Source organism: Anopheles stephensi, chromosome 3, assembly GCF_013141755.1.
Source record: "Anopheles stephensi strain Indian chromosome 3, UCI_ANSTEP_V1.0, whole genome shotgun sequence".
NCBI classification, from domain to species: domain Eukaryota; kingdom Metazoa; phylum Arthropoda; class Insecta; order Diptera; family Culicidae; genus Anopheles; species Anopheles stephensi.
The window spans coordinates 69,154,720-69,165,121 of NC_050203.1; the positions used below are offsets into that span (position 1 = coordinate 69,154,720).

A 10,402-nucleotide genomic window follows, 5' to 3' on the forward strand; every position below is an offset into this window, starting at 1 on the left:
AAAACCAAACCCCCTCCACAACTGAACGAAGCATTGGAACCGGATGTGATGAACGAGTAAACGGAACGCAAAGGAAACGACAATGTAACGCACGATCAATCTAAACAGAGCCACCGATTTAAATATGCGCTAATTAGAAACCCAATTCTAGAGTTTTACTTCTTACTTTCTGTTCCGCATTGGACACCGTGTTGAGTTAGCGAATTACTTGATCTTTTTCTTTTGTTTTTATTTGGTACCCCAAAAACTAAACTCAAAAACTCGCTAAATACCCGCTAAATACTGCACCCGCAAAAGCAAGCATAAATCCAAACTGAAACTGAAGCAAAAACCAAAACAAAAACGCATTAAACTACGTACTGCACAAACTCCCCACAATCGTGCACTACCCGCCAGGAGCCGAGCCACGTCGGTCAGGGCTTTCGGCTTCCGCGTCTGCTGGAAGGTGAAAGTGTCGAAAGCGTTACCGAACCGGCCAATACGCTCGTTTCCCATCGAAACTGCAGTCTAGCAAGGGCAAATGAGCAAAAAACACGTAGTTTGGTGTATGGAAACGAGCCTTCCCTTCAAAAGGGGGATTGGACCGTACAGAAAATGGGACTCCTTGCCAAAATGTCCTTCCGGAGAGTGGTAATCTTCTACCAGCTCTCTGGCGGTGCTTTCCGCCCACCTCCCCACCCTCAGTGTACGGGCGCTGACCAACGTGATTCACCTTCAGCGGGTAGTCGCGATACACGAAGATTGCGCCATTCGTTAGCGCGTTAAATCAATCGTCACGAAACCACTGTTGTCTTCCGCAAAAAAAAACGAAACACACATCCCCGATAACACACTCGAAAATGCCGGGGGACCCTCCAACTCTGAGCGCAACACTACCAACCGGGTGTGAGTCAGATTTCGCGGGAGTCAGAGCGCGATAGAGAGCGGACCGCGATTCGACGTACGTTTATGAGCAGAAGTTGCTGACTGACGGTTCGGAGACTGTCGGTAAGTAGTCGCCACGTGCAAACCCGTGACAGGTAGTAGGCAGCCCCCAGTCAGTATTGTCGGTACGACCGAAACGTCCCGTAATGACTGGACGCTTGACGCGCGCGCGCTCCACATTAGGCACAGTGCTTACGGGAAGGTTCGGAAAGATGTCGTTACTGTACGCGCCAGGGCTCAACTCGGTTCAACTTAATCAGTAAGCTATATTCTTGTTTTCGTTTCAGAGTCTTGTTTCACAATGTTTAGCGCGCCCCCCCCCCCGTACGCAAATATCGGTTTCAAAGCTTGCTCAAACCAAATTGATCCCTGTTTAACGTGTCCCATAGTGCTAGTGACTCATCTTATCTTATCTTTATTAAAAAAAAAACTCTACGAGCCTTAGAGTGAACTATTAAGCGATAAATTAGGATTATTTTAAAATTGGGTTTAGAAAGTTAAAAACAATCTACTGCTCTCTGCTACCGACAAACTAAAGCTGCTAATTGTCAAAGTGGGAATAACATTGTTTATTATTTGCACTCTCTGCTAGGTCGATTCCAAAAGCTTCATTAAGCTCTCTGCCACTCATCCATACAATAGGATAATAAATAAAAATTCCAATATTTCTTGACAGCGGTGGGATTCGAACCCACGCCATTTCTGACTGGTGCCTAAAACCAGCGCCTTAGACCGCTCGGCCACGCTGCCTCGCTGGAAGCAAGCGACCATTGACGCAGTTTCGTTAGCTTTCAATAATTCTACCGAGACAGTAAATTCCATTCTTCATTTCCGTTCCTTCGTTCCACTAACTTCCGCACTGGGAGTTTGATCGTTGCATATTAACAATTTGCTAACTAATTGCCATAATCGTTTAAGACATGATGGAGGACGGATTTTATCGATTCCCCGAGCCAAACCGATCCATCCCTGCTTTGGGATTGGCCGGCACAGACATTGTTACTGGCGCACTTTTGCATAACCTCAGCCAAGATGCCATTAACTATTAACCCTCGCCCCGAACGCCTCATTTCCCCTTCCCCCATTTGGCCTCTCCCGGGGGATGCGGGAATGTGAAGAACCTTTTGTTCCCGTTTCTCAGCTCTCAGCCACTCCCCCGGCATACCAGGAGGGGAGCGTTTTGTTTATTATAGCCCATCAGGCGAAGAATAAATTGAACCTTTCCTCGTTTTAAGCAGGACATTCCGGACGGTGTACCGGTCTCCTCCTCCTGACCCGACCGGGCCGGTGGTTTATTGATCGGAAGCCCCTGGATTGGTCTGGCCGGTGTCTGTCCCTAGTGCACAGGAGCACGACGCAAACGATGGCAGCTAATGAAGTGGCTCAAGCGCTTGGCACGGGATATGCAGCCGGATCAAGCTTTTGTTGTGTTTGTGCGAGACCAAACCCCCTCACCGTACTACACATCCGTGGTTATGAATGGTTAAAGCATGCAAAGTGATTAAATTTATTACGAGAACCCTTTATCACTAATCCCAACCGGGGCGATCCGGGTGGTGTGCGTCCTCCGACGGGAGAACGAAGATATGTTGTTGAATGGAAAACTTTGTCCCATAACTTCCCCTCTTGTGGTGCGGTCTGGTGGTGGCCACCCTCCTGTCCACCCCACCCGCGAAGAAGATGAAACACGTTCTCGAGCGGCCGTTCTGAGCGCGCTAAGTCGGGGCGGGGTAAGAAAACGTTCGCACAGCGAAAGGACATTAAACTTAATTCCTCCAAAGGAGCCCGGATCAGCTCCTGGGGTTTTTTTTTGTGAAGTTCGTCCTCGGGCACGTGCAACCTAACCAAGCCACACGGTCCAGTAAGTTTGGATAGAATTGTGAGTATGTGTGATTTCACACAAGCCATCTGTGTATGTGTGGCGTTGGTTACAGGCGAGCTGGCTAGGATTAAATATTCAATAACCACACCGGAAAAGGATCACAACTAATTCAATTAATAGCTGTCCAAAGGTGTAACTGTCCCATAAATGGAGAGTATGGGGCCAACGGTTGAAAACATTAGCTTTTTAAGATGGATGGGCACGATGATTTTTTTTGGGCTCGATTTTCTAGCTGAGGAATCAACTAATGAGCAAAACTCTAAGAAATGGGAGCTTTTATTCGCAATTGGAAGCTTTTCTGCTTGTGAACTTTTGCTATAAAATATAGAAGCAGCCCTAGGAACCAATGTCATCACAGCTAGAGATCACTCTAGAAGGTTAGATAGATCGCACCCCTAGGAAGCTCACCCTTACCATTGCTCTAACTTCTTTTGTTTCGTTTTGTGAGGCAAATTTAAAATCTTTTCCCAGAAAAAAGAAGTATTTTTATAGTTTTAGTTTGCTCATACTCGCCACCAACAATTCACCAATTCAGTCTTCATTCCATAGACCATAGACACGTTCAGATGACGCCTTTTTTCTGTTTTGCAAAAAAGAAAGCAACCAAACAATTCAACATTCCAATGGTACGGTATTTGTTTGACCGCATAGTGAAAGACTGTTGCCATGATCGAAAACACACGCACGCTTCTGCCATAAAATTGGAACTTGGTGAAGAACTTTGGAATTTACCTACAACACACTGTGCAATCAGCAGTTTTGGATTTGAGATTCTCGTCGTCGCTGTTCGTCGCCGAGTGCGCTATTGAAGAAATTTGAATTTGAACTTCTCGCATATGTATATCGAACATCAAAAAGCACGAACTGTGGCGTAAATTGTTTATTACGTACGAAAAAAACAGCAATCCCCAAACTTCCCACACGCACAACTATACACTTCCAATACCTTGTCTTATACCTCCAACATTTGAGCATCGTGTTAAATTCGTCTGTTTGCGATGGATCGTTTTGTTATTTTATATCGCACCTTTGTCTCCCTGTGTCCGTGTGTTCGCCCCCAACTTCTGGGTCGGTTTGCGCTGTAAAGGTGTTCCCGGCAAGCGTAACGAAATCTACTACAACTGCTGTCCAGAGCCTTACATCGACATCACCTTCGCCATCATCATACGAAGGCGAACACTGTACTATTTTTTTAATTTGATCGTACCGTGTGTGCTGATTGCGTCGATGGCACTGCTAGGATTCACCCTGCCACCGGACTCCGGCGAAAAGTTATCATTAGGTAAGTAGCACGGGTAGCCAAGCATCAATAAACAGAGATCTCTGGGACCCTTGGAGCGCCCTTGAGATTCATTTCGATTTTATAGCAACTTTATAGCAGCTTTTAACCGCTGATCGACTATTGTTACTAAATGAAACCCAATTTCGAACTAAACTTTTCCCTTCCAGGCGTAACAATTTTATTATCACTGACTGTATTTTTAAATATGGTTGCTGAGACAATGCCAGCCACATCGGATGCTGTTCCACTTTTAGGTAAGTTTGGGCGTCCCATATTTCAGCATTATTTTAATACTTACCCACTTGTTCTCGCTTCCTTTTTCGCAGGCACATATTTTAACTGCATCATGTTTATGGTTGCATCATCCGTTGTTTCGACGATTCTAATTTTAAATTATCATCATAGAAATGCGGACACACACGAAATGTCTGATTGGGTAAGTACCTGGCCAAAACCGCCACTCCGATAAACGTAACTGGTTCGGTACATACAAACTGTAGAACTCGCTGCCAACACTGTGGTGAAATTTCTCCGTGGCATAGCGCCCGAAAAGCCATTCCGGCCAAAAGTCATTCGTAATGAAGTGGTGTGAAAGCATTGGCACACGACCTCGAGCACACATTCAACAGCGTGTTCCGCAACGACCGTCGGAAGAATCATTCCCAATGCATGCGGCCTGTGGTGTGGTACAGCATACCGTCACGGTTTAATGAATACTTATGTGAGTTTTCGAAAGGGCTTGCCCCCAGGGATGCTCTCACATACGGCTTTGTGGCATCGTATGCGGCGAAATGCAATTCAAAGTTTTTTTTTCCACCAGTCACCTGCACAATTCCATCCACCTTGTGAACGTCGCGTTCGAAAGTCATTGTCAGTGGACTGGTAGAATGATGGATTCGGCCTGTTTCTCGGAATGAAATATGAATCACGTTTGACCGAAGGGCGACACACAATCTCGGCCGTGATTGCAGTATCGTCCGGTGGTGGTATACCCGGTGCCTTGGGAACAATGGCTAGTTGGCCGTAGTTCGTACCCGTAGCCGGCTACGGGCCTAGGATGCAGTGCAGAGGGTTTAGTGTGCGACCGATTGCTATGGCCGGTCCTGATTGCGTACCGTTCTGTTGAAATGAGCGTAACGAACTGTCGGCTTAGAAGTGAACTGCAAATTAACAAACCGGGGAGTATCTTTCCGGTTCAATATGTTTTCTGGTGCAGTCGGAGTTTAGTACTCTTACTGTGGAGGGTTGAGATAAGGTTCGAATGCTTTTAATTACCGGTGTTATCTAATTAACTGTTAAATGAAGTCAAAAGTGAAGTTGTTTTTGGTTAGAATTATGAATAATTAGAATTACCATCAGAACTAGGCACCCTTAGTATGAGTTCTGCCTAAATGTCTAAGGCCAAATTCTATAATCCAAAATATCAGTTTCATATTACTGGATTGGATGGACTAGATAACGCAAGTCATGGATTCTTAACGACCACGATCTAAATTGTCTTTCTATTTGCTTGCTCATACATTCACTCTCAATTCATGCTGAAGAAGACAAACAACTGGTGATGCACAGAGGTAACTCACGAATTGGTCCACAACTTGTGATGACACTCTGAACAGGAGGTCCTCAATTTGACTAGGCTTAAATCGCCTTATTGACTTTGAGGAGAGAGGCCATTCCTTAATTTTAACGATAATTTCCCTTGGTATATTGGTAGTATGTTCTCAGTAATTCAGGATACTTCATATGCTGAAGATCTGTGAGCACTACTCAATTAAATACTTGAGAGCCTCTATTCTGACTTCAGATGAGTTTGGTTCTACTGAGTTCTCATCCTTCGAAACCATGCTGATGCACCATTTCTCAGCTGAGGAGTACCAACTTAACTACATCTATGGCCACATCTTCTACCACAAATCTGAAGTACCTCAGTGAATCCTTTTGAAATATTTATGCGCATTGATCAGATCATCATTCCGACTGAAATGTTTATGCTTGTAACTAGATGTATAGCTTAGCTCCTTCCTATCCTTTTACATCGGTAGATCTCTACCGAGAAAACCAGATACAGTACAGCCTGAGAATTATTCCCTCGTTTTAGAGAGCTTTCCATAGTATTCAATGATCCACAATTCGTTTTCAGACTCTGATCTCTATTTCAGGATATACTGTCTATTCTACAAAATCCTTCGGATGCCTTTTTATGAAGTTGAGATATTGAAAGGTTGTACAAGATCCTGTCGAGATCGCGGTTAAAAGCAAGTACATCGTACAGTAGCAAGAATTTAAATAAAAAATAGAAGAATTCGAACTAATTTTTTGGACCGTTTTCCAAAAAAGAAGAAGAAGAAAATTCCGGAAAACCTCCGGAAAGGAAGCGAACAGGGTAGCGTATCAATGATCCGAATAGTTCTGAACTAAAGATGTTTATGAGCTCTTGTTTAAGCATGAGTGAACGTTTTTCTATATGCATTGTTGTGTATTTGGAGTCAAAATATATAGATTGAATAAATTTATGATAGAATCAAACTAAGGACACTTCAAGGCATTACTTGAACTACAAGAGCAATTTTTTGTATGATTATTCCCTAGAGTAACAAAATAATGAGACTCACTGCTGCCTAGAATTACGATACGATATGAATAGGAAACCCTGCATTAACCCCTTAAATAATCCAACAAGGAAATCTAGGTTTTGGACTTCTCCACCAACTTCAACCCATCCACCAGGCGGTTGCATTGGAAGATCAGTTCGTTCGTGTTTTTTTTTCTTCTTGTTAGAAAAATGTATCCTAGACCCCCTTTTATTCGATCCTTCATTACGCTCTATCCCCTTTTCTTTATCTTTTGGGCGGCCCGCGACTACATTTCTGCGCTTTGATGTTTGGTAGTGCCGTCACTTGGCGGCGAGCTGTATTGCGGTTTTTGTCGTTCAAGATGGAGCAGATTTATTTATTACTACATTCCTGTTTTTCTTCTCGCTTTTTGGTGCTTTGGAGTCTTTTCGCTGCCGTGCACTTTATTCGCGTGCGATGGAAGTACTGCCACTTCTACGATACTCCAGGTTTTTTTTGTTGTTCCGTTTCTCCATCTGGCAGTGGCAAGGCAATCGCAAGCCAATCGCCTTACTGCTCGTCGAGGACCGCGTCGAGTGAGCGAAAATTATCTTGCCCGGTAACGATAACGCCGGGTCGGTGATGAGCGGGTGCGCCAAGCCCAACCGGCGGCCTGTCCTTCCATGTCAAACGATGAAAGAAAAGCTGATAACGCGATCCGTGTCATCTGTCCATCGTTTTCGCTGGCTGTTTTCTCTGGCAGTGTTTTGTTCTACCTCGGCATCTCCCGGTTGCTTTGCACCGTTGTCCCCCTGTCAACCGTTGGTCCTGGTCAACCGTGGCAAAAGGGAAGGCTGAGGAGAGGGAGGGACAGAGAGGGGCTTGAGTTTTGAAAGACATTTTTCGTCATGGCGATCGGTTTTTCCACCCTATCGACCCTTTTTTCACGTCGTGCACGGGTATGATAGATAAGGTACGATAGCTGTCAACGGCAACGGTGATGACGCCTACGAGAGGAAAACTTCCATTCGCCCATCGTCCGCTCCCGCCCTATCGTCACCCCGTAACTCTTCAAGGCATCTCCTTTGCTTCACTCAGCTGGCGAAAGTAGATCTCATCAAGAATCGTTCGGCGAAAATTCCGAGCAAAAGCAACGTAACGATGGAAAATGGCAGGCAAAGTAATCCTGTGTGTCGCGGTGTGTTCTGGCTGCCAAGTACGCGCCCACAAGAAACGCAAAAAAGCAGCACGCAACGCATGCTTGGATTATTTAAAATCATATTAGATACACAAACAAACGCGCGGCTTGTGCGATTATTTATTCAAAGCACATCCCGTGAAGGATGATGATTTTCCCGCTCCCGAGCACGGTTTTCCCTCCGCGTGCTGGCGGGCTTCCCGGTAGTAATGGGAAGCTAAACCGGAAGTGAAGACCTCACCAGGACGTTGTTGTTGGACGTTGCAGGGAAATTTCGGTAGGTCCTGGAACCGATGAAGCCGTGACGAAGTTTGGGGATTTGGGGGCACGCTGGATGAGAGGATGGATGACTTTCGGGAAAATTCTTAAACAAACGGTCCAGGTCTAAACGGTGGTGAAGTCAAACGTCGAGCATCATGCCGCCTCGCCACGACGCAGGCAGTTTGAGCAGTCGTTCGGCAAGTGCCGTGTGCTTTAAACCATTACGCGGCTGAAAGCTTTTCCCGCCTCTATTCAACCGCTTGAAGGTAGACGAAAAATTCAATCTTGTCTGTGCGTGCGTGTGACTCATAGGGAGTTTTTTTGTGCTCTCTTCTCCACGATCCATCTAGGCATTGGGATATGCCCATGTTACCTCTTTTCACACACACAAAAAAACTGCTCAACCACGAGTGCGTATTGAAAGGACAAAGCCGTCAGTAGGACCGTATCATGTCGGTTTCGCGTAATTCTTTTCGTCCAGGCTCTTTCGGTGGTGAAAGCGTGCTCCATTTTCATGTATGAGAATTTTATGGGAAAGTTTATTAAATTCATTACGCCCGTATGTGTGTATGTGTGTGCTTCTGTACGTCGGCCGTGTACGCCCTCATAATGGATAGCGCGCACTGTGAAAAAGGGAACGAACGTGGCGCTTTTTTCCTTCCAAAATGCTTCTCTCCCTTTCCAGTAGCTTAATTTAATTTATTTCTTCCAATGATCTTCCGAGATGCGTTTCTTCTCTAGTGTGGGTGGGAAATTGGGCGCAGAGGTAGTTTGTTGAAATGTTGATAAAAACACTCGCTGGCACAAGGTGTGCTCGTTGCAACAGATACGTTTGATGAAATATTAACGCACGAAATAGCTATTAGTTGGCAGGCGCGACGGTTTTAAAGACCTGCTACATCTTTAATTTAGGCATTCTTTATGCACACTGTCTCATAAAACTTGGATTGTGGAGCAGTTTGAAGCTGTGTATTCTGCGGCCGAATTTGTCTGAGGACAACTGCCGAATCTAGATGATCAAGAAAAGGTTCGTTATGCCAAGCTCCAGTGTTTCTAGAAATGTTGGTGAAATTTTGCTCAAGACGGGCTATACCTTGCAAAGAGTCTAGATTTCGGGATGCTAGTTTTTTTTTAAATTTTATTTTTTAAAGGTTATACTTCATCTTATATGGAGTAATAACATGTTCCATTTATTGCTCTCAACCTGGAAAATTCTGCAATCTGTAAGAGTGATTCATAATTCCTCAGAGGCAATGTTTCTAACAACAGTTCATCAATCTTTGTACCAAAATTATTGGTGAAAGCTATTTTTTATAAGATTATTTACATCTTCCGATTACAGTCGTTGACTTTGAAGAACATAAAATAAAATCATTAAAGCCACCTAAGCAACTAGGTATAATAAAAATGTAATTCATTTTACATGTTCGCTTCTTCCTGAGTATTCCAGAGCTTGGAATCTTTTAAAACTTAAAAAAACCACAAAATTTACAAAACTTCTAAACTTATTGCACAGCGGTTAACTTCAATAAATACTGCTTTTTATAGCAAAGTTGGCCTATGTGGGTACTAATTCACACATCGTCGAACAAGTCGCTGGCAGTAGTATATACCAACAATTTAGGCTATTAAATTTCGAACAAATTAGTCACCATCTTCAACAATACTAACATGATTTCTCCACTTTTTCCTACCAACAGGTTAGAATCATATTTTTATACTGGTTGCCATGTATTTTAAGAATGAGTCGACCCGGTAGAGACTTATCGATGGAATATCCACCAACGCCAACGTCGGACAGTTCCGAGCGGAAAGCGCACATACAGGACGTCGAGTTGAAGGAGCGGTAAGCAGTGGCTGTAGTTGACGATTTGAAGCGTTGATCACCTAAATCCAACTACCCTTCACCTCCCGCAGATCATCGAAGTCCTTACTAGCGAACGTATTAGATATAGATGATGACTTTCGTCACAACTGTAGACCATTGACCCCTGGAGGTACACTGCCACATAATCCAACATATTTCAGGACTGTTTACAGGTAAGTGAAAGCTTTCACTCAAGTAAGTCACCTTTCACGCCTCAAACTGGCACGATTCGTTCGTACTTTGCAGCAGTGATGATGGAAGCATCGGACCGATCGGAACTAATCGAATGCCGGATGCGATAGCGCCACCACACACGTGTTTCACATCCTCTGCTGATTACGAACTAGCTTTAATATTGAAAGAGATACGTTTTATCACCGACCAGGTAGGTAGACGTAGCAAAGTGTTTAACCCCATTTTCCATCACTTCCACGTG

The 10,402-nt window shown here is 44.4% G+C and overlaps 1 protein-coding gene and 1 non-coding gene across 7 annotated transcripts in view; one reads left to right on the forward strand and one right to left on the reverse strand.

Annotated features, from left to right (window-relative positions):
* The window catches only part of LOC118512486 (neuronal acetylcholine receptor subunit alpha-7-like), a 91,119-nt gene that overhangs the window by 65,854 nt on the left and 14,863 nt on the right, over positions 1–10,402 (forward strand). For 5 of the 6 annotated variants that reach the window (XM_036056989.1, XM_036056985.1, XM_036056987.1 and 2 more), the window contains exons 9-13: positions 3,894–4,088; positions 4,256–4,524; positions 9,800–9,945; positions 10,017–10,139; positions 10,213–10,351. In XM_036056989.1, coding sequence (XP_035912882.1) covers positions 3,894–4,088; positions 4,256–4,524; positions 9,800–9,945; positions 10,017–10,139; positions 10,213–10,351 — 872 coding nt within the window. The remainder of the gene's footprint in view (positions 1–3,893; positions 4,089–4,255; positions 4,525–9,799; positions 9,946–10,016; positions 10,140–10,212; positions 10,352–10,402) is intronic. The other variant, XM_036056990.1, reaches the window with a different exon arrangement.
* On the reverse strand, positions 1,595–1,674 carry Trnal-uag. The gene has a single exon. It is a non-coding gene; the product is annotated as a tRNA-Leu (tRNA).